The sequence below is a fragment of the Somniosus microcephalus genome, chromosome 1 (genome assembly GCF_052327205.1).
Source record: "Somniosus microcephalus isolate GS21.2 chromosome 1, FLI_Smic_1.0, whole genome shotgun sequence".
In the NCBI taxonomy this organism is placed as follows: Eukaryota; Metazoa; Chordata; class Chondrichthyes; order Squaliformes; family Somniosidae; genus Somniosus; species Somniosus microcephalus.
The window spans coordinates 438,202,158-438,225,782 of record NC_140987.1 but is presented as its reverse complement, the minus strand read 5'-3'; the positions used below and the strand labels follow the sequence as shown (position 1 = coordinate 438,225,782).

The 23,625-nt window shown below is 45.9% G+C and overlaps 1 protein-coding gene across 1 annotated transcript; it reads left to right on the top strand.

The window, feature by feature from the left end:
* Positions 1 to 517: 517 nt before the first annotated feature.
* On the top strand, positions 518 to 22,406 carry pgrmc1 (progesterone receptor membrane component 1). Its single transcript, XM_086001296.1, has 3 exons — positions 518 to 880; positions 14,241 to 14,396; positions 19,928 to 22,406. Exons 1-3 carry the CDS (start codon positions 583 to 585, stop codon positions 20,038 to 20,040), a joined length of 567 nt encoding a protein of 188 aa, XP_085857422.1. The 5' UTR covers positions 518 to 582; the 3' UTR covers positions 20,041 to 22,406.
* The last annotated feature ends 1,219 nt before the right edge of the window (positions 22,407 to 23,625 follow it).

Sequence of the window (23,625 nt, the reverse complement as noted above, 5' to 3'; positions counted from 1 at the left end):
CGCTTAGCGCCCCACTTCTCCTCCTCCTAAGGCGCTAGCAGCTGGCGCTAACAATTGAATTTCTAGGCCTAAATATATTCAAGAAGGAGTTAGATATATTTCTTAAGGCTAAAGGGATCAAGGGATATGGAGAGAAAGCAGGGACAGGGTACTGAATTTGGATGATCAGCCATGATCTCATTGAATGGCGGAGCAGGCTCGAGGGGCCGAATGGCCTACTCCTGCTCCTATCTTCTATGTTTCCTCCTGGGCAGGGGGCGCTGCGGCGGTTGCTGGTCCTCCTGGGCAGGGGATGCTGTGGTGGGCGCAGTTGCTGGTCCTCCTGTGTAGGGGGCGCTGTGGCGGTTGCTGGTCCTCCTGGGCAGGGGGCGCTGTGGCGGGCGCGGTTGCTGGTCCTCCTGAGCAGGGGGCGCTGTGGCGGGCGCGGTTGGTGGTCCTCCTGGGCAGGGGGGCGCTGTGGCGGGCGCGGTTGCTGGTCCTCCTGGGCAGGGGGCGCTGTGGCGGACGCGGTTGCTGATCCTCCTGGGCAGGGGGTGCTGTGGCGGACGCGGTGAGTGTCGGTTGCTCCCCTCAGACTGTAAGATGGCGGAGGAAGCGGTGCAGAGCTCGTTCGGGTCCGGCGTCTTGCAGGAGATCTTCACCAGCCCCATCAACGTCAGCCTGCTCTTCCTCTGTCTCTTCCTCATTTACAAAATCGTGCGGGGGGACCGGCCGCCCGAGAGCGACCCGGCGGATCGCGAGCAGCAGCTGCCCCGCCTCAGGAGGGACTTTACCCCGGCCGAGATGCGGGAGTTCGACGGCGAGCAGAACCCGCGCATCCTCATCGCCGTCAACTGCAAAGTCTTCGATGTCACCAAAGGCAGGAAATTCTACGGACACGGTACGGACACACACACAAATGGCCCCGACTGACCGCCAGCAGCTGCACTGCTGCGGCCGGCTTTGTGAAGACTTCCATTCACTCCCTTCTCCCTCCCTTTCTCCCCCTCCCTTTCTCCCCTTCTCCCCCTCCCTTTCTCCCCTTCTCCCCCTCCCTTTCTCCCCTTCTCCCCCTCCCTTTCTCCCCTTCTCCCCCTCCCTTTCTCTCCTTCTCCCCCTCCCTTTCTCTCCCTTTCTCTCTCTCCCTTTCTCTCTCTCCCTTTCTTCCCCTCCCTTTCTCTCCCTCCCTTTCTCTCCCTCCTTTTCCTCCCCTCTTTCTCTCCTCTCTTTCTCTCTCTCTCCCTTCCCTCGCTCCCTCCCTTTCTCCCCTCTCTTTCTCTCCCTCCCTCTCTCTCCCCTCTCTTCTCCCCCCCCCCCCGAAGTTTGCATTTTTAATTAATTATATATTTGAAGGTTTAATAATTTTGGGGGCACGAGGCAGGCTACAGTCTCTTTTGGTGTAGGTGGGCAAAGATCATCATATCTGAAAAGCTATTTCTTAAAGACATGATTGCCCTTTGGCTGGATATGTTCAAAAATTTCCACCCAAAGATTTAGTTTATCTTTCACAGAATCACAGAAACCCCACAGTGCAGATAGAGGCCATTTCGGCCCATCGAGCCTGCACCGACACATATCCCACCTGATCCCCGTAACCCCTGCACCAACACATATCCCACCCTATCCCCGTAACCCCATGTATTTAATCCCCCTAACACTAAGGGTCAATTTATCATAGCCAATCAACCTAACCTGCACATCTTTGGCCTGTGGGAGGAAACCGGAGCACCCGGAGAAAACCCACGCAAACACGGGGAGAATGTGCAAACTCCACACAGACAGTCACCCGAGGCCGGATTCGAACCCGGGTCCCTGGCGCTGTGAGACAACAGTGCTAACCACTATGCCACCGTGCTGCCCCCACAACAGTGCTAACCACTATGCCACCGTGCTGCCCCCGGTCTTTGTCCGGGTTTAATTTATAACTTAAAAAGGAGTAGATTTGTATACATATTTGAAGAGGTTAATATCTGTTTGCAAGACAATTTCAGGGTTGGTCAACAGTGCACATGTGATATCATCTTGTAGACACGTGTAAAATTAAGAAATATAGCAGATAACAGAAACTGTTGAAACTCCTTCCAGTCTTTTCTCATGCAACTACATGGTTGTGGGGGGCGGGGGGGGGAGCTAAGAAGTGTTTAGTCAGGATGCTCCATCCATCATGGTGTTGGGCAGTCCTGATGGATCAGCTGATTTTTTTCCTGCCCGCCAATTTCATATGTTCTCACAGAATCACAGAAACCCCACAGTGCAGATAGAGGCCATTTCGGCCCATCGAGCCTGCACCGACACATATCCCACCCGATCCCCGTAACCCCTACACCAACACATATCCCACCCTATCCCTGTAACCCCACGTATTTAATCCCCCTAACACTAAGGGTCAATTTATCATAGCCAATCAACCTAACCCGCTCATCTTTGGACTGTGGGAGGAAACCGGAGCACCCGGAGGAAACCCACGCAAACACGGGGAGAATGTGCAAACTCCACACAGACAGTCACCCGAGGCCGGATTCGAACCCGGGTCCCTGGCGCTGTGAGGCAACAGTGCTAACCACTATGCCACCGTGCTGCCTCCTATTTTCCCAGCTCCCCTTCAAAACCGCCTACTAGAATTTTTTTTTTTGGTGTATACTATTGTAAAAAAAAATTTAAGAAGTCATACGACACCAGGTTATAGTCCAACAGCTTTATTTGAAATCACAAGCTTTCGGAGCGCTCGTCTGAGCAGATCCCGTGTATTCGCAGGGCTTGTCCATAGGGGATGGCTTCTTTAACGTGGTTAGGGTGGAAGCTGGAGAAGTGAAGCATCGTGAGGTTGTCCGTGGGCTTGCGGTAGAGAAGTGCTGAGGTGTCCGTCTTTGATGGAGATTCGTGTGTCCAGGAATGAGACTGATTCTGAGGAGTAGTCCATGGTGAGTTTGATGGTGGGATGGAACTTGTTGATGTTATCGTGTAGTCGCGTATCGTGATGTTATCGTGTAGAACGCGATGGACACCTACAGACACTGAAAGACGCCCTTGTAAGAACGGGATATGACGCTCGACTCGTCGATCGACAGTTCCGACGGGCCACAGCGAAAAATCGCATAGACCTCCTCGGAAGACAAACACGGGACACAACCAACAGAGTACCCTTCATCGTCCAGTACTTCCCCGGAGCGGAGAAACTACGCCATGTTCTTCGCAGCCTTCAACATGTCATCGATGACGACGAACACCTCGCTAAGGCCATCCCCACGCCTCCACTACTCGCTTTCAAACAGCCGCCTAACCTCAAACAGACCATCGTTTGCAGCAAATTACCCAGCTTTCAGGAGAACAGCGACCACGACACCACACAACCCTGCCACAGCAACCTCTGCAAGACATGCCAGATCATCAACACAGATACCATCATCACACGTGAGGACACCACCCACCAGGTACATGGTACATACTCATGTGACTCGGCCAACATTGTCTACCTCATACGTTGCAGGAAAGGATGCCCCGGAGCATGGTACATCGGCGAGACCATGCAGACACTGCGACAACGGATGAATGGACACCGCGCAACAATCACCAGGCAGGAGTGTTCCCTCCCAGTCGGGGAACACTTCAGCAGTCAAGGACATTCAGCCTCCGATCTTCGGGTAAGCATTCTCCAAGGTGGCCTTCGAGACACACGACAACGCAAAATCGTCGAGCAGAAACTGATAGCCAAGTTCCGCACCCATGAGGACGGCCTTAACCGAGATCTTGGGTTCATGTCACGCTACATGTAACCCCACCTGATGCAGGGTCATCCAGACTCGAGTCGACATTGGCTTGTTCTCTCTACACAGATGCGGCCGGACCTGCTGTGATTTCCAGCCAAAAAAAATGTTTTTTGTCTTTTTGTTTTTCATACAGACCCCAGCATCTGCAATATTTGACCCCTTGTGACCCCACCTCATTGTTCTTTGATGTAATGTTTCCCTGACTGACCTGTTTGGACACCATTCACACCTTTGACTGCTGTGATTATCTCTCTGCCGAGGTGTGATAAATGGCAGTTGGAAAGGTTACCTGTAAACATCTGACATGATTCTCTGACTATATAAGCTGTGTCTTTATGCATTTCTCCACTTCACCTGAAGAAGGAGCAGCGCTCCGAAAGCTTGTGATTTCAAATAAAGCTGTTGGACTATAACCTGGTGTCGTGTGACTTCTTACATTTGTCCACCCCAGTCCAACTCCGGCATCTCCACACCATGGCTACTAAAAAAAAATTGCCTGCAGTTTCCCCAACAGAAACGTGGGTATGAGAGCATAGTGGTAATGTTACTGGACCAGTAATCCAGAGGCCTGGACTAATGATCTGGAGACCACGGCAGCTGGGGAATTTGGTTTGGTTAATTAAATCTGGAATAAAAATAAGTAACAGTGACCATGAAACTACCGGATTGTTGTAAAAACCCATCTGGTTCACTAATGTCCTTTTAGGGAAGGAAATCTGCCGTCCTTACCCAGTCTGGCCTACATGCGACTCCAGACTAGTCAAGCAACAGCCTGACTTGGTCATACTCATACCTTTCAGCCCACGTCCCAGACTCTTCCATCACCATCCCTGGGTATGTCCTGTCCCACCAGGGGTGGTGGCACAGTGGTATACAGTCGGCAAGGAGTGGCCCTGGGAGTCCTCAACATTGACTCCGGACCCCATGAAGTCTCATGGCTTCAGGTCAAGCATGGGCAAGGAAACCTCCTGCTGATTACCACCTACCGCCCTCCCTCAGCTGATGAATCAGTGCTCCTCCATGTTGAACACCACTTGGAAGAGGCACTGAGGGTAGCAAGGGCACAGAGAACGCATTCGGTTGGGGGACTTCATTGTTCATCACCAAGAGTGGCTCGGTAACATAGCTGCCAGGCTGGGTCTGCGGCAGGTGGTGTTAGAACCAACATGAGGGAAAAACCTACTTGACCTCGTCCTCGCCAATCTACCCGTCGCAGATGCATCTGACCATGACAGTATTGGTAGGAGTGACCACCGCATAAGTCCTTGTGGAGATGAAGCCCCCGTCTTCACACTGAGGACACCCTCCATCGTGTTGTCTGACAGTTCCACCATGCTAAATGGGATAGATTCAGAACAGATGTGGCAGCTCAAAACTGGGCATCCATGAGGCGCTGTGGGCCATCAGTAGCAGCAGAATTATATTCCACCACAACCTGTAACCTCATGGCCCAGCATATCCCTCACTCTACCATTACCATCAAGTCAGAGGACCAACCCTGGTTCAATGAGTGCAGAAGAGCATGCCAGGAGCAGCACCAGGTGTACCTAAAAATGAAGTGCCAACCTGGTGAAGCTACAACACAGGACTACAAAATGCTAAACAGCATGCAAGAGAAGAGACGGAGCTAAGCGATCCCACAATCATCGGATCAGATCAAAGCTCTGCATCCTGCCGTATCCAGTCGTGAATGGTGGTGGACAATTAAACAACTAATGGCAGGAGGAGGCTCTATGAATATCCCCATCCTCAATGATGGTGGAGCCCAGCACATGAGTGCAAAAGACTCTGAAGCGTTTGCAACCATCTTCAGCCAGAAGTGCCGAGTGGATGATCCATCTCCACCTCCTCCTGAGGTCCCCACCACCACAGAAGCCAGTCTTCAGCCAATTCGATTCACTCCACGTGATATCAAGAAACAGCTGAGCGCACTGGATACAGCAAAGGCTATGGGCCCTGGCAATATTCCGGCTGTAGTGCTGAAGACTTGTGCTCCAGAACTAGCCACGCCTCTAGCCAAGCTGTTCCACTACAGCGACAACACTGGGATCTACCAGACAATGTGGAAAAATTGCCCAGATATGTCCTGTTCACAAAAAGCAAGACAAATCCAATTTGGCCAATTACCGCCCCAGCAGTCGACTCTCGATCATCAGCAAAGTGATGGAAGGTGTCATCGACAGTGCTATCAAGCGGCACCTACTCACCACTAATCTCACCGATGCATAGTGTGGGTTCCGGCAGGAGCATTCGGCTCCAAACCTCATCACAGCCTTGGTCCAAACATGGACAAAAGAGCTGAATTCCAGAGGAGAGGTGAGAGAGACTGCCCTTAACATCAAGGCAGCATTTGACCGAGTGTGGCATCAAGGAGCCCTAGTAAAACTGAAGTCAATGGGAATCAGGAGGAAAACTCTCCACTGGCTGGAGTCAGACCTAGCACAAAGGAAGATGGCTGTGGTTGTTGGAGGCCAATCATCTCGGCCCCAGGATATCACTGCAGGAGTTCCTCAGGGCAGTGTCCTAGGCCCAACCATCTTCAGCTGCTTCATCAATGACCTTCCCTCCATTATAAGGTCAGAAGTGGGGTTGTTCGCTGATGATTGCTCAGTGTTCCGTTCCATTTGCAACTCCTCAGATAATGAAGCAAGACCTGAACGACATTCAGGCTTGGGCTGATAAGTGGCAAGTAACATTTGCACCACACAAGTGCCAGTCAATGACCATCTCCAACAAGAGAGAGTCTAACCACTGCCCCATGACATTCAACGGCATTGCCATCGCCGAAACCCCCACCATCAACATCCTGGGGGGTCATCATTGACCTGAAACTTAACTGAACCAGCCACATATACTGTGGCAACAAGAGCAGGTCAGAGGTTGGCCATTCTGCGGTGAGTGACCCTCCTGACTCCCCAAAGCCTTTCCACCATCTACAAGGCACAAGTAAGGAGTGTGATGGAATACTCTCCACTTGCCTGGATGAGTGCAGCTCCAACAACACTCAAGAAGCTCGACACCATCCAGGACAAAGCAGCCCGCTTGATTGGCACCCCATCCACCACCTTAAACATTCACTCCCTCCACCACCGGTGCACCGTGGCTGCAGTGTGTACCATCTACACGATGCACTGTAGCAACTCGCCAAGGCTTCTTCGACAGCACCTCCCAAACCCGCGACCTCTACCACCTAGAAGGACAGGGGCAGCAGGTGCATGGGAACACCATCCTTGAGTTAGCTACATGCTCGTTGGCCTCTCGGCAGTGCTGCATTGTAACCAGCTGATGACTGGTCACAATGCAGCACTGCCGGAAGCCTGGGAGTTTAGGATTGCAGCGTGACTCAGCATCTCATTAGATGTTGCTGGCTGTGAAGAATTGCTGTGTGAAGGGGGTTGACAAAGTTGATTACAGCAAATCCAAGGTGGGACAAGTTGGAATTTGGGAAAGGAGAAGAAAGTTGGCTGGATAGACCTAGAATAAATGACCACGAAGTCCCATGGTCTTGGACTGAGTAAGAGGGTTTAAAAGGAATTGGGTGGGTTTCTGGAGGAAAAACAGATTGAGGATCAAAGTGAAAGAGGGCTGGTGGGGTTGAACTGTTGGGGGAAAAAAACAGGCTTTTTGGGCTTTGTGACCTTTTCCTCAAAGATCTTAGAAAATGACTTTTACTCAGCAAAGGTTAGAATGGATCATATGGAGAGTAGTGGGTGTGGACCTTAATGTTTGCATTCATACTTGGGGTGCTGGGCCACTGTTCTTCCTGTTCACCATTTATTTTTGTTTAAATCGGTAAGCCCTCTATTCAGTAGATCCCCGGCGGCAGGCTGCAACGGGGCTGGTCTGTTTGCACTGTTCCTGTTGGTGGTCTTTTTATTTTTAAAAAAGTGAGCTTCGTTAAACATTGGAGCGCCCCCGCCCCACACTCAGTCTGTGCTGTTGGTAGACCTAAATATAGGAGTCATTTAAAAAAAAAAAAAAAAAATGTCTTATCATACATGTACAGCTTATAAAATACTGTTACAATAGCAAAATACTGCGGATGCTGGAAATCTGAAATAACAGAAAATGTGCTGTGTTCCCGATTACCCATTGCAAACTATCACAAAGTATCAGTAATCACAACAAATTTGTGTAAAAGTTAATATGTCACGTAAGTGGTAGTTTGGGTACCAACCCCAGCAACTTGTAGCTGTTTGTGTAATTTTGATGTTGGGACCCTGGCTTTATTCCAAAGGCGAGCCTGCTGATTATAATTTGATTTGATCTTTTAAGAGCAAACATTGATTATTTGAGAGTTCCTGTAAACTTGGTGGAAAGTATGGGGAAATGAGGGTGATCGGGACGGTTGCTACATTTTTATCATTGTGTTGCGGGTTCCTTTTGAAGGATAACCACATTTAATGGGCAACTTGGGCTCTGTGGTAGATATATCAAAGGTGGTGGCTGGTTTATGACCTTGGTACATCCTTTCTAACGCGACTTCGACCGTATTTGAATCAGATTTTCATATAAACCTGTAGGCTATGTGGCGCTACGTAATTGTTGATCCTCAGCTGCGGTTTTTGTACAGGAATGTCTCGCTGAGCTAACAGGCTCGCAATTCCTGATGAGCATGCACCTGAGTCGCCCGAGAGCCCTTCACCTAAATCGCACCTGGCAGTGCTCCAAGGTAATTTTGGTATGGGTCAGTAGGTTTTCTGCTTTAATCTCTGGCTGTACTCTGAGGAACATTTCCCTGTGGCCTGGAAATGCCGATTTTTGTTTTGAAAATGTTTCTCTTGTCTGACTGTTTTACTCTCTGGTTCCGAGTGCTAGTCTCAGGACCTGTTCTAATTGTTTAAGGACTCTGCAGGCAACGGCTAAAAATGGGTTCTGACTTGCACAATACTCAACCAAAAAATTCAGTTGGTTGCAACATGGAGTCTGACGGCACCGTTGCATTCCGCTTAATTTCAAGGTCCTGCAATGAAATGTCTTTTCTCTGACACTCGTCTTTATGGTAATGAAGTATTTTGATCCACTTGTGACTGAAATAATGTGACCAAGCTGGAACCTTTCTCCACCAAATGTGGTATGTTGATGTGGCTAAACCTGTTTAGTTAGACACAGCTTCAGATGTTGAGGTGTAGCAAACGTTTTCACAGTTACACTTGTGAAGTCGACTGTGACATTAGCTAGAGCAATCAATAGGCTTTAAACAGAGAGACCTTCTATGACCAGCTTAGCAAACAGAACAATATGTTCGCATGTATAGTACTAAGTTGATGAGATCTAGAAGTAGGGCAGTGGCATAATTACGATAGCTTCTCTTTATATTGTACAAAGCGTGCACCAGATGTAGCCAGCCAATATTTATCCCTCAATCAACATCACTAAAACAGATTATCTGATCATTCTCACGTTGCTGTTTGTGGGAGCTTGCTGTGTGCAAATTGGTTGCCGTGTTTCCTACACTACAACAGTGACTCCACTTTTTTTTTTTTAAGTATTTATCGGCTGTAAAGTGCTTTGGGAAGGCCGGTGGTCTTGAAAAGGGCTATATAAATGCAAGCCTTTTTTCTTCATGCTATTTAGTTTGAGGTAAGTTGTGTCGCTGCTTGGAGCTGAATAGTAAGCAACTAGACATCGTGTAAGAAACATCCACTCATCTTCCCCCTCCCTCCAATGTCTCATCCTGATCAGCTATCTTGCTGTGTTTCTGTGTTTGTAACTGGCTGCAGGCCCTTTACCTCACTCATTAACTCTGCTACAAATTCAAGGGCAGTTGTGCTCCTTTAATGGAGGGGGAAAGTTCCTAATGGTTTGAGACCACGTTTGGAGTCTCTTTATGTTCTATTTCTCCCTCCGGCCCTCGATTCCCGTGGAAGGGTGCATGTGATCTGTCCCCTGCCTCGGCCAATGCTGGCTATTGGAAAATGCACAAGAGTAAGCAAGGTAAAACACATCAAGGTGATGGAGGAGGGAAAAGAAAGACTTGCATTTCTATAGCGCCTTTCACAACCAGCAGACATCTCAAAGTGCTTTACAGCCAATGAAGTACTTTTGAAGTGTAGTCACTGTTGTAACTTTTCAAAGATAAAACTCCTCTTGGATGTTGTTTTTGTGCGCGTTTGTCTAGCCTTTCTTCCTGTAACGGCTGGAGGTAGGATCATGCCATAAGCCGATGAGCCCGTGTGATGGCGCTGCTGCTGTTGTACCTGAAATCCAAAATATTTTTGGCAAACAAGTATTACTTGTGGGGGGTGGGGAAATAACTTATGTACTTCAAGTACTTTGCTGCGTATTTGCTTGGGCTGTTTGGTCACTGATTCATACGGCTAAATCTTGAAGATTATTAAGAAATCAAATGGGGAATTCAGGAGAAACTTCTTTACCCAGAGAGTGGTGAGAATGTGGAACTCGCTACCACAAGGAGTGGTTGAGGCGAATAGTATAGATGCATTTAAGGGGAGGCTAGTTAAGCATGTGAGGGAGAAGGGAATAGAGGGTTACGCTGATAGTTAGATGAGGAAGGACAAGAGGAGGCTTGTGTGGAGCATAAACTGGTTGAGCCAAATGGCCTGTTTCTGTGCTGTATATCCTATGGCATCAAATGTAAATTCTTGGCATGAAACTGTTCTCAATGTTTCTGAATTGGTACTTGTATTGATTGTAATTTGTCTCTGTTGTGGAATCCTCTAGTTATAGCAGAAGCACTAAAGAAGATTGGTTACCTTGGGTATTGTAATTAAAATGTTTTGCCCAATACCCCTTGGTGCCTTACAGTTCAAATACCCTTGAATACCACCAGATGCTGCTGAGCTGGTAAATGGGACAAATGCCACTTTAGTGCGAATGCAATCTAGTTCTCATCAGCACTTTGGTGGTTTGCCTTAGCTGCAGTCTTTGGTATAATGACATTTTTACTAGAAATGTAACAGCAGGAGTAGGCCATTCAGCCCCTCGAGCCTGTTCCACCATTCTATTAGATCATGACTGATCTGTACCTCCGCTCCATTTATCTGTTTTTGCTCCTTATCCTTGATACCCTAGCCTAATAAAATGTCAATCTCAGTCTTAAATTTCAATTGGCCCAGCATCCTAAGCCTTTTCTTGGGGTGGGGAAGAGTTCCAGATTTCCCCTGTGTGAAAATGTGCTTCCTGATCTCACTCCTAAATGGCCGTGCTCTCATTTGAAGATTAGGCCCCCTTGTCCTGGATTTCCCTACCAGAGGACATTATAGCTACCCTATCAAATCGTTTTATCATGTTGAAGGCCTCCGTTAGATCGTCCCTCGACCATCTAAACTTAATTTCCTTCTCTTGAGCCTGGGTAGGGTTCTGTGGGCATCTATCAGTACATCAGCTAAGTGACACATTGCAGCTTTTCTGGATTTTGCTTTTCCAGAAAATTGTGCTAAATTGCAACAGGTTCAAACTAGTAAACAGCAAATTTAGGATTGATAGCAGGAAGATCTGGATAGCTGGGTCAAAGGTAAATCCAGAAAATGATGCTAAATTGTAAGAGTAGAACAAGGGGGCACAGGTTTACTATCTTTTATAGCTCTAAATAATTTCAAAGTTTAAAAAGCCCAGGTTTTGCAATCCTATCCTCTGAAATCAGTGCTCTAAACACCAGGCAATAATCAGCCTTGTGGCTGTGTGTGCGGCCTCCAATGTGTGATTGTCAGTTTTGGGCTATAGAATTCAATATTCCATCAGCTTTGTTCTTCTCCCTCTTTCACTCCTCCCCTGCCCTGGCCTGGGGATGTGAAGTCCTGTGTATCCTCAATACTGAGCCAGCTGAGATGCAGCAGAGACTGAGGGTTGAACCTGGGGTTATTCTAGTCATTCAGTAACTATACTGTGCAAAATCCACCCAGATAAATCAGGAAAGCTTGGTTTATTAAAAAAAAACTTTTAATCATTTCCCCTTCCCTGCAAATTGATTTGTGATGTTTAACTAGAGCAGCCTGTAAGAAATCGTGAATTGGAAGAAATAACTAGAGACAAAAACGTCTCTTCAGACTGGTGTTAGAATAACTGGAGAGATGCTTAGAATTTACTTGTGTTCTTGGTTCCCTGCGGATGTTATAACATTCTGCACCGTGGCGGTGACCTTGTTTCCAGACTAGCTGTTTGTGTGCTAGAAAGGTTGTTGACTGTATCTTTGATAATCTACCCTAGGCCCACCCCTAAAAAGAGAGTGAACGAGATATCTAAAGAGCTTTTAGCACAGATGGTGAAGGGAAGGGAAGAGCTGTTCGCGCACTCCAGCCGTCTGTCTGATCGGGATCGATACCAGCTGCTTGTCGCGGTCGTACGTCTACTGTGTCTATCTTGATTGCGTGTTGTAATTAACTTAAACTGCCGCGCATTAATACAATGCCTTACAGCTCCTAAGACCCTTTGGGTAATTTGTGTGTGACCCGTGATCCAGATCTTACAAGCCTAAGTGACTGACAAATCCTTTTTGGTAGAGGGAGGACTGGGTGGGATTGGGGTGGTCTGGCCCACAGCAGGCATGTCTGCTGGCTGACAGAAGCTGGAGAAGCTTTACCAGCAGGAGATCCAAACCATAAATGCACAGAGCTGCTTCAAAATGTGGCTGCACATTGTAAGTAATGTTAGACTATCTGTTACAGTTCAACACCTCAAACTGTGTGAAGCAGGATTGCTTTTATGTTTCCTTGGAAGAGAAGATTTTCTACGGGGGGAAAAACCAAGTGCAGATCCATCTACCATAGTGTGTCTATGTAAATGTGATATTGTACAGTTCCCAACGTGTTGTTCATTGGTCCATGCTAATCACATGATACCATGGGCCAGTTAGACGCCACAGTTGTTTTATGTCTACTCTCCACCCATTCTTTTCATATTTTTAATTCGTTTTATTTTAAGCTTTCTGTTCCGTAAATTATGCTTGCTGTTCTTCACCACCTCCCAGTGGATCAGCCTCTCTGCCCATTTAAAATCTTGCCTCCTTCCAAGTACAGGAGACTTTGTTATATCCGGCACCGACGGGACCGAGCTGTTGCCGATCTATCAAAACTGCCGGACGTACCAGCGTTAATGTTGAAGCATACGGAGGTTTTCATCTCCGTATCTGACAACAAACACTGTTGCTTAGCAACAGCTTCTAAACAGTCGGCCCGTACTTTGGAAGCGTCTCTGTAGCTTAGCAACAGCTTCAGAGAGACTTTCCAGAGCCTGACTGTTGGAAAAAAAAACCTAACAAAACGGTTCCTGATTTCTGCCAGTAGATCGAGGTTTCCAGACATACAACCTCCGGATAAACCAAAGTCTCCTGTATTGGGTGCATGTTGAGGCCTGGCTTGCTCCGCTCTTGTGTGACTTGATACTGACCCAACCTGGCGTCTTCCTGACCACTTCATCACTGGTTGGCATGCACTGACATTGAGTACTTTCACTGTTATTGCTCCCTGGAAGACCACCTCCAACCTGCCTTTTTTTCTCACCACCTGTTCTTGTTCTTCCCTTCCTCTCTTCTTCCCCCGCCCCCCCCCCCCCCCCCCCCCCCCCCAAAACTCATTTGCCCTACAGATGACCAGAAATAAATAGTCGGGCTGGGGGATAGTTGGCCTCGCCTCTCTGGTGCCCGTTTGAAGTCTGATGGGTAAACTGAAAAATCTCAATTTTTTTTAAACAATAAGGCTACTATTAACTGCGAATTATTCAGATGGTATAATACTCTTCCAAAGAATGATGGATTGAAACAGATCTAACAGACACAAGTGTGTGAAAAATATAGACAGCGAGCTAGATGAAGACAATGAATTCAGAGTACAGGGCAAGCAGCGACACTGTTTCATCATGACTCTCTTCTGCTGTATGTCACATCACCTAATCTATAATGCATAAGTGACCGGCTTCTATATCAAAATAACTACTTCACTACAATTAACATCCTTAAAATAAGTACCTTTTAACAGTTAAAAGTAATAATACAGACCTTGAAATTACGCTGTGGGATATTAGCATACGACTGGTTAATGGGATTAACAACGTCTGATAGAGTGGACTGGAATTTCAGATGACATGTTAACCATTCCCACATTAATATCTCGGTATAATTTCAAGGGCAACGTCCTTGTTAAAAAACCAGAAATGAGAATGTTTGAATTTCAGAAGGAAGTCTCCTATCCTCCTAACTCAAATCTTATTTGTCCGTGAACGTGGGCGGCTTTGCTGCCTGCTCTGGAAGAGGAGAATGTTCACCATCTTACGACTGGTTTTCTTTCTGTTTTCACTCGGTTAGGATTCTCAATTTCATATCTTTTAGTTGATTCCCCGAATAAAAACTCTAAACTAGGAAGAGGACTCCTACAGCTAATGAATGAAATTATACTCAAATTAATTGCTGTCATGTTGTGTCTTTGTCCTCTGTGAGGGCATTTCACCCAGTATCTTTATAAAAAGAGTTGTTAAAGAGGTGAAACATCACTTGAAGGAAAACATTGCACTAATAAATTACAATTTTTTTTTGACTAGAGGGTCCTTATGGTGTGTTTGCTGGTAGAGATGCATCACGAGGCCTTGCCACGTTCTGCCTGGATAAGGAGGCACTGAAGGACGAATACGATGACTTGTCTGATCTCAATGCCATGCAGCTGGAAAGTCTTCAGGAGTGGGAGATGCAGTTCACTCGTAAGTGTTCTCGTCCTTTGATGATGGGAGTCTGACACTCCAGTAGTGCTAACTAGCCAGGTGATCCAACAAAACTCATCTCGTTTCAAACCCAGGGCTTTGCAGTACAGATGCAGCAGGAAGGAGGAACAGCATCACAGAATTAAGCTCTGTTCTGTTGTATGGCCATGCAGATTGTAGGACTGTTTAAAGCCTCTGCATAACGTTTTCTGTCTCCAGTGTTTAAAATGTTAATGTGTTTGCAGATATATTCAGCACGGTGGCATAGTGGTTAGCACTGTTGCCTCACAGCGCCAGGGACCCGGGTTCAAATCCGGCCTCGGGTGACTGTGTGGAGTTTGCACATTCTCCCCGTGTTTGCGTGGGTTTCCTCCGGGTGCTCCGGTTTCCTCCCACAGTCCAAAGATGTGCGGGTTAGGTTGATTGGCCATGATAAAAAAATTGGCCCTTAGTGTTAGGGGGGGATTAAATACGTGGGGTTACGGGGATAGGGCTTGTGTGGGATGGCTGTCGGTGTAGGGACCGGGTGCTAGGGTTTGGATGATCAGCCATGATCTCGTTGAATGGCGGAGCAGGTTCGAAGGGCCGAATGGCCTACTCCTGCTCCTATCTTCTATGTTTCTATTTAGAATCTAAGGAGAAATACCGGGTTCCTACTGCAATCCTTATTGATCTGAAATCCTTGAAGGTTTTGACTGTTCAACTGTCAATTTTATGCTCCAGAATCTTGCACGTAGAAGTTTGGTACCAGTTGGTAGTTGGCCGAGATAGTCCTGCCCTGTTTATTGAGGAGGACCTGGATGTTATGGGTTAACATTGTGGAGGAGACAAATGTACAAAAGTTTACATTTTTTGGACACTTAAGGGAATCAAGGGATAGGGTGGGAAAGTGGAGTTGAGGTCGAAGATCAGCTATGATCTTATTGAATGGCTGAGCAGGCTCGAGGGGCCGTATGTCCTACGCCTGCTCCTAATTATTATGTTCATACATGTAGCAGAATTATGGATTCAGTTTTGATAAAGGCCAAAGCCAGTGCAGCAAGTGATGAAATTGCTCAGTCACAGAACGGTGTGAATTTTAATTTGTGCTTGGGGTCCTTATACTTCCAAAATAAAAGTGCAGAATCCAATTAGAGGATGGAAGTCTCTGTATGGAAGAGATAAAGAAACTTGTGCCACAGAGGAGGTTCTGCACCAGTGAGAGCGTTCATCTTTAACAGCTAATGCTTCTTCTGCAATCCTCAGAAAAACGGACTGGAAATGTTTTCAGCATCTAATACTGAACTAGATAATGTGTGTGTTTTCTTTTAATATAGCTGTGTCGTTCTCAATACTTTTGGCTATTAAATCTTTTTATGCTTGCATGTTGTAAATTGAAGAAAACTACTTATTCGCAGCTCAACCTCCACGCTTAATGCATATAACCTTTAGATAGCAACACATTTTACAAGCATTGATTCATTTTTGGAATGGAGGACTGTGGCCTTTCAAGTTTGCTGATCTCAGACGGCAAGAACGTTGTGCTTAGCACTCTGCATATTTGGATTCTCACTCTCTCCAAGGTCCCGCCGAGAATGCCATAGAAATTATAACCACCTATCTTAATGCACTCTTAAAAGTTGACATGGTTTCAGCTTCAATCACTAACTCTGGCAGAGCGAGCCTTTGGCTGGTGGTAGCATTCCTGCCTCTGAGTCAAAGTGCAGGGTTCAAACAGTGAGCGAAGACTGGAGCTCCGGCTCTAAAACCAATGGGATGCTCGTGTCTGGTGGGTGTGATGGCCCCGTCCCTCATCGTATGAGTTGTGGGAGCCCATAAAACCCTTCTACCGACGAGAACTAACCACCCTATGGGCTGGTATAAAGATGGATACGGCCACGGAAGGAGCACTCGCATTGCAGCCTGCCGGACTGTGAATCCTTCCACTCTTTCACACCGAGGGAAGAGTGAAGGTAGGAAAAACAAGACGACTAACTCTGGTAATGCATTTCACAGCCTCACAACTCTGTGTCTCTCTTGTGCTATGGCCCTCGTTGTACACCCCACAATCACTGGAAACAGTTTGTTTCTGTCTATTCTATTTTGGTACTTCGTGAGTCAAATCACCTTATTCTCTTTTAAAAATAAAAACAGCTCCACAGTCAGGTTTTTGTTGAATTTGCTGTTGGAATTAAATGAGTAAAATGACCATTTTGGTCCCTTGCTATCTTTATTGCTACCAATCTGAGTTACTTTTTTGAATTTTCAAAAACATCCGTACAGATTTGAAACCATTGTACATCTTGATTGCGCAGTGGTTGTGGGCGGAGTGCATTGATACATCCAAGTCTCTGGGTGTGACTGTGCTGGTGCTGGGATCAACACGGATCAAGGGTTTGATGCAGCTTGTTTGGTTTGATAAGTGTAGAACACATTTATTGCGAGCTGAGGGAAGGGGTTGGTGATCTCTCAACCCTGCATCTGTGTAATGGGGCACTCGGTGATTTACCAGCGAAGCAAGCTGGGTGAGGAGATAGTGAGAGATTTCTTCCCCTTTTCACAGGAGCACACTGGAGTGGGAACTAAATATTGGGAAGACCGAAGCCATTGTCTTTGGTCCCTGCCACAAACTCCGTTCCCTAGCCACCAACTTCATCACTCTCCCTGGCAACTGTCTGAGGCTAAACCAGACTGTTCATAGGTAGGAAGAGGGATGCGGTTCTGCAGGCAGATTTCAGGGAGCTAGGAAAGAGATTAAAAAGCAGGACCTCAAAGGTAGTAATTTCTGGATTACCCCCGGTGCCATGTGCGAGTGAGTATAGAAATAGGAGGATAGCGCAGATGAATGCGTGGCTGGAGAGATGGTGCAGGCGGGGGGGCTTTAGATTCCTGGGGCATTGGAACCGTTTCTGGGGGAGGCGGGACCTGTACAGGCCAGACAGGTTGCACCTCAACAGGACCGGAACCAATATCCTCGTGGGGAGGTTTGCTAGTGCTGTTGGGGAGCGTTTAAGCTAATTTGGCAGGGGGATGGGCACCAGGATGTAACATTAAAAAGAGGAAATAAAGTGCGCAAACGATTGGGAGAGGCAGAGAGCACTAAAGTAAGGTATGGGGGGGGGGGGGGGGCAAACTAAGAGAGAATACCGGATGGTCTAGGATGGGTTTACAGTGTATGTATGTGAACGCACGAAGCGTAGTAAACAAAGTCAGTGAGCTGCGGGCACAAATAGCCACATGGGAATATGATGTGGCAAAGAGAGGGTATGAGAATAGTCTTCTATGGGCATATAAATAGTAAAAGGTAGTAAGAGGAGGGGTGGGGCCGATTGGGGACCAAAAAGGAGACCTATGCATAGAGGCAGAGGGTATGGCTGAGGTACTAAACACATAATAGGCTTGCCAGCAAAGTTGAAGCCCATGGAATAAAAGGGACAGTGGCAGCATGGATACGGAATTGGCTAAGTGACTGGAAACCGAGAGTAGTGGTGAACGGTTGTTTTTTGGACTGGAGGAAGGTATACAGTGGTGTTCCCCAGGGGTCGGTTCTAGGACCACTGCTTTTCTTGATATATATTAATTAATGACTTGAACGTGGGACCTGGCTCAAAAAATGGCAGGATTGGGTATTAAATATTCCTGGTTGTAAAGTGTTCAGGAAAGATAGGGAAGGAAAGGAAGGATGTCCTGGAGGGGTCAAGGACAGAATCTGTATGGCTAGAGTTAAGAAATATTAGAGGTGCCATTACACTACAGGAAACTTTGTGCTATCCGGCACCCATGGGACCGAGCTACTGCTGTTTTTTTAAAAGCTCCGGATAGACCAGCATCAATGTTATCAGATAGGAGCTTTTCATCGCAGTATCTGACCACAAACACTGTTGCTCAGCAACAGCTTGTAAACACTCGGCCCGTGGCTTGGAAGCGTCTCTGAAGCTGTTGCTAAGCGACAAAGACGCTTTCCAGAGCCTGCCTGTGAAAAGAATGCTAGGAGAAAAAAAAACACCTAACCAAAACGGCTGCTGATTTCTGCCGTTTGATCAAAGTTGCCGGACATTCAACTTCCGGATAGCTCAAAATTTCCTGTACTAGGTCTATTCTATAGACCACCAAATAGTGGGAAAGATATGGAGGAGCAAATTTGCAGAGAAATTACAGAGAGGTGCAAGAACTATAGAGTAGTAATAATGGGGGACTTCAACTATCCTAATATAGACTGGGATTGTAATAGTGTTAAGGGCAGAGAAGGGGAAGAATTTGTGAAGTGTGTTCAGGAGAACTTTCTTGATCAGTATGTTTCCGGCCTGACGAGGGAGGAGGCATTGCTGAATCTGGTTCTGGGGAATGAGGTAGGTCAAGTGGAGCAAGTGTCAGTAGGTGAACATTTAGGGAACAGTGATCATAGTATCATAAGGTTTAGATTAGCTATGGAAAAAGACGGAGCAATCTAGAGTAAAAATGTTTAACTGTGGGAAGGCCAATTTCAGTGGGATGACAACAGATCTGGCCCGGGTAAACTGGAATCAAAGATTGGCAGGCAAAACTGTAATGGAACAATGGGTTGCCTTTAACGAGGAAATAGTTCAGGTACAGTTGAGGTACATTCCCACTAGGGGGAAAGGCATCTAAAGTCAGGGCTTCCTAGATGATGAAAGAGATGGAGAATATGATGAAGCAGAAAAAGAGCGTGTATGATAGATGTCAGGTTGCAAATACATCTGAGAATCAGGCTATATATAGAAAGGTCAGAGGAGCAGCGAAAAAGAAAATAAGAGGGGCGAAGAGAGGGTATGCTCACTGACCTACATTGGTTCCTGGTTAAGCAACGCCTCAATTTTAAAATTCTCAACCTTGTTTTCAAATCCCTCCGTGGCCTCGTCCCTCCCTATCTCTGTAATCTCCACCAGCCCCACAACCCTCCGAGATATCTGAGCTCCTCTAATTCTGCCCTCTTGAGGATCCCTGATTATAATCGCTCAACCTTTGGTGGCTGTGCCTTCAGCTGCCGAGGCCCTAAGCTCTGGAATTACCTCTCTTTAAGTTGCTCCTTAAAACCTACCTGTTTGACCAAGCTTTTGGTCATCTGCCCATATCACCTTACGTGGCTCGGTGTCAAAACTTGTTTTATAATGTTCCTGTAAAGTGCCTCGGGACGTTTTACTACGTTAAAGGCACTATATAAATGCAAGTTGTTGTCCCAGCACTCTTGCACCTTTTTGGGACAAGCAGTGGGATTTCCGCAAGACTGGAATGTTAGGAGAAGTTAATTCTAACAAAGATCTTTTTAACCTCGGGCGACTGTCTGTGGAGTTTGCACATTCTCCCTGTGTCTGCGTGGGTTTCCTCCCACAGTCCAAAGATGTGCGGGTTAGGTTGATTTGGCTATGATAAATTGACCCTTAGTGTTAGGGGATTAAATACGTGGGGTTACGGGGATCGGGTGGGATATGTGTCGGTGCAGGCTCGATGGGCCGAAATGGCCTCTATCTGCACTGTGGGGATTCTGTGATTCTGTGAACAGTCATGTTTTCTTTGTTGTCAATCTTTTGCAGAGAAGTACTATTATGTTGGAAAACTCCTGAAACCAGGAGAAGAGCCAACAGAATACACTGATGAAGAAGATACGAAAGATGGAAAAGAGGCTAAAGAATTGATAAAGAAGTGAAGTTCTGCAGTTTGGAGAGATCTATTTTTGTAGAATTGATCACAGCAACAACATCGTATTGAATTTTTGGAGTAAGATTTCTGTGGGGAGGGGGCGGGCATGATCATCGCAACTGTTCAGTGTCATTACTCTGGCAGATGTTTAGTGTTGGAGTATAAGTGAAGTTGTGGAAAAACTCTTAAATTGTATGGAGGAGGTACATCTTTCAAAAAACAGCACCAAGCTGTAAATATTGTAAAACTGTAATGTTAACACTATTTGTCCCAGCCAAGGCAGAGCAGCCTAGTCTGATAATCAAGCTACTCAATTCAGTCCAGTTAATTTGAAAAGTCTTAACCAAAGCTTTCCCTCGTTTCTTTAATGGGAGTGGGCAAAGGCCCTTTGTTGCGTACTAGAAATTAAGTTCCTAGAAATGCATAGATGCTGCAGCACGGAAACAGGCCATTCAGCCTGACCAGTCCGTGTTGGCTATTACCCTTCACGCGAGCAAATAGTATTAATCACATTCCCGTAAAGCTAACCTTTATTTAGCTGAAGTTGAGCTTCTAGCAGAGTTGGCGGTCCACAAAAATGTGCAACGCAAATACCAATTTACTGCTGCAAGGTCAGCTGTCAATTCTGTTCAAACGTGTTTGTCTCTTGTAAATGCAACAGAGCCCTTCTCATCGGGTGCAGTGCCTCGGTGGAAGTATGTAGCAATAACTGAACAGGATAACACAGACAGTTTGAGGGTTGAGTTCGCAGGAAGTGTGTGGAACCAGCTCAGTTACAACCACATTCCCCCTTTAAAATAATGGCATGTGAACCAAACCATTTTAATATGCATGTGAAATCATTCCAGCAGTAACCAACAAAACGTTTAGTTTCAATAATTTTTCTAATTGTGAGAACGTGACCTGTTTCTGTGTCCTTGTATAATCTGATGTACTAAGCCATCACACGTGGAGAGCTGATTTGTGACTTCTTCAAAGAATTGTGATTTTTTTTTTAAATTTCGAAAGGCCCGTGTATGCGTTTGAATGTGTTTAACTAGGTTAAAAAGTTGTATACTAAACCAAGTATAATTGAATCTACAAATATACATCAGATGATACTGTAAGCAGTCTGTTTACTTTTTTTGTTGAAATAAAGAATGCCTACTTGGATTTCAAAAAAAGTTGATTTAATTGTGTAAAAATTAGAACTTATTGACTGTACAGTCTTTATTAGGAAGTGCAATCCTTCAGAACTCCTGTGGCCCAGTTTGCCGATGTACTTGATATAGATTAAGGGTACAGTAGTGAAGTAGCTACAGTACTGGACCAGCAACTCGGTGGTTGAGAGTTCAAATTCCACCAAGGCAAGTTATGAAACTGTATTCAATGAGTCATGGTCATTTGTGAGTTGTGCCAGACAATAACCTTGAAAACTGCTGGATTGCTACAGAAACTCAACTCATTCATTAGTGTCCTGCCTACCCATTCTGATCTCACACTGTGGTTAAGGACCTTTAAACTTAGGTTTTTCAAAATCTATGTCTCCAAATGTTCAGTTTTTATTTTTACTGTCGAGAATCAGGGTTAAAAAAATAGAGCTCAAAAAAAAGGTTAAATTTTAAAAGAAAATCAGGAAAAATCAGTTTTAATCTTGAACGTCACTAAAATGCTCTACAAAAAGGGATATGTGTACTCCAATGCAATAAGTAACCTCGTTCAAAAAATACTGTCAAGCTATTTTAATAGTAAAATACATTTATAGTATTTGTCACTGGACTGCATCACAAAATGTTGACTGCTAAAATGTATATTTAAAGTAGCTCATCATCATTGTATCTTGAAACTAATTCTTACCGGGCTAGACAGGGTAGATGCAGGGAGGATGTTTCCCCTGGCTGGGGAGTCTAGAACCAGGGGTCACAGTCTCCGAATAAGGGGTCGACCATTTAGGACTGAGATGAGAAATTTCTTCACTCAGAGGGTGGTGAATCTTTGGAATTCTCTTCCCCAGAGGGCTGTGGAGGCTCAGTCGTTGAGTATATTCGAGAGAGAGATCGATAGATTTTTGGATATTAAGGGAATCAAGGGATATGGGGATAGTGCGGGAAGTTGGAGTTGAGGTCGAAGATCAGCCATGATCTTATTGAATGGCGGAGCAGGCTCGAGGGGGCCGAATGGCCTATTCCTGCTCCTATTTCTTACGTTCTAATATTTTTAACATTTGACATGAAAGTTGGTGCTAAAATATAATTTTGCAGTATGTGCTGTGAATGTTGCATTCTGATCATTGTGTGCAGTCTATCCATTTTGTTAATAGCATAGCTGTGGTTATTAATGCTTTTCATTTTGTACATTTTGCTTTATTTACAGTATAAAAGCTCTTAACATCTTGATGCAGATTTTCATTTCTTGTTCCATCATCATTATAAGCTCTAAATGTACTTTCTTTGCTTACTTGAGTATCTTGAATATTGATCAGTGGTGATGTTTTGCGTAGCTAGTAATCGGCATTCCTGTCACGTGTACAAGCCCATAAAATTTTGTCTCTGCCTATTTTTGAATACCACCTTCATTTTCCTTTTGGCACCACCGGTCAGATAGGGAAAGCACCTTGACAGCCCTTAAAGAGCTCAGCTCAGATTTGGCACTGCAGCTTGTGTCCTGGGATGTGTGCACATCATGCCAGTGACACCATCTTGTATGTTGCATAAATGTGTCATTGCAACATTCATCATTTTGGGATCCACTTTTTACAGGTCAGAATTGGGTAGAAATCTTCCCTCCCCCCCCCTGATTTTAACCTCACCCTCTCAAATCCAGGAATATATTGGAAGTCATTGGAAACTGATTTTAAAGATCACTGCTGGATCTTCATGCCATCTGAAGTAGCTTAGCAAGTCAGTCAGCTGTAAAACAATTGCTACAATGGGCCTACCACCTTCTCAATAAATGTGGCCTTGTTACTGTGGATCACAGAAAAAGTGCAGGACAAGCTACATGCAACAGACTTTTAGACAAACTGGAGTTTGTGGAGGATGGCAGCAAAGAAAGACAGACTTGCATTTATATAGCGCCTTACACGACCACTGGATGTCTCCGCACTTTACAGCCAATGAAGTACTTTTGGAGTGTAGTCACTGCTGTGGGGAAATGCTGCAGCCAATTTATGCACAGCAAGCTCCCACAAACAGCAATGTGATAACAACTAGATCATCTGTTTTAATGTTTATTGAGGGATAAATATTGGCCAGGACACTGGGGATAACTTCCTTGCTCTTCTTTGAAATAGCGCCATGGGATCTTTTACGTCCACCTGAGAGAGCAGATGGGGCCTCGGTTTAACGTCTCGTCTGAAAGACAGCATCTCCAACAGTGCAGCTCTCCCTCAGCACTGGAGTGTCAGCCCAGATTTATGTGTTCAAGTCCCTGGAGTGGGACTTGACGCCACAACCTTCTGAGGCGAGTGTGCTACCCACTGAGCCACAGCTGACAGAAGGGGTAGCAATGGCATGTTTTGGCATTGCAGAGGGGGAACTGGTGTAGGAGCAGAGGCAAGAAACGTGGAAGTATGTGGTCTCTGTTAGGATACGAGGTTTGCTCGGTCGAACAA

Coding starts and splice junctions, on each gene's coding strand:
- pgrmc1 (XM_086001296.1), top strand. CDS start 583: ATGGCGGAGGAAGCGGTGCAGAGCTCGTTCGGGTCCGGCGTCTTGCAG. Junction 881..14,240: donor CAGGAAATTCTACGGACACG/GTACGGACACAC, acceptor TTTTTTGACTAG/AGGGTCCTTATGGTGTGTTT. Junction 14,397..19,927: donor GTGGGAGATGCAGTTCACTC/GTAAGTGTTCTC, acceptor AATCTTTTGCAG/AGAAGTACTATTATGTTGGA.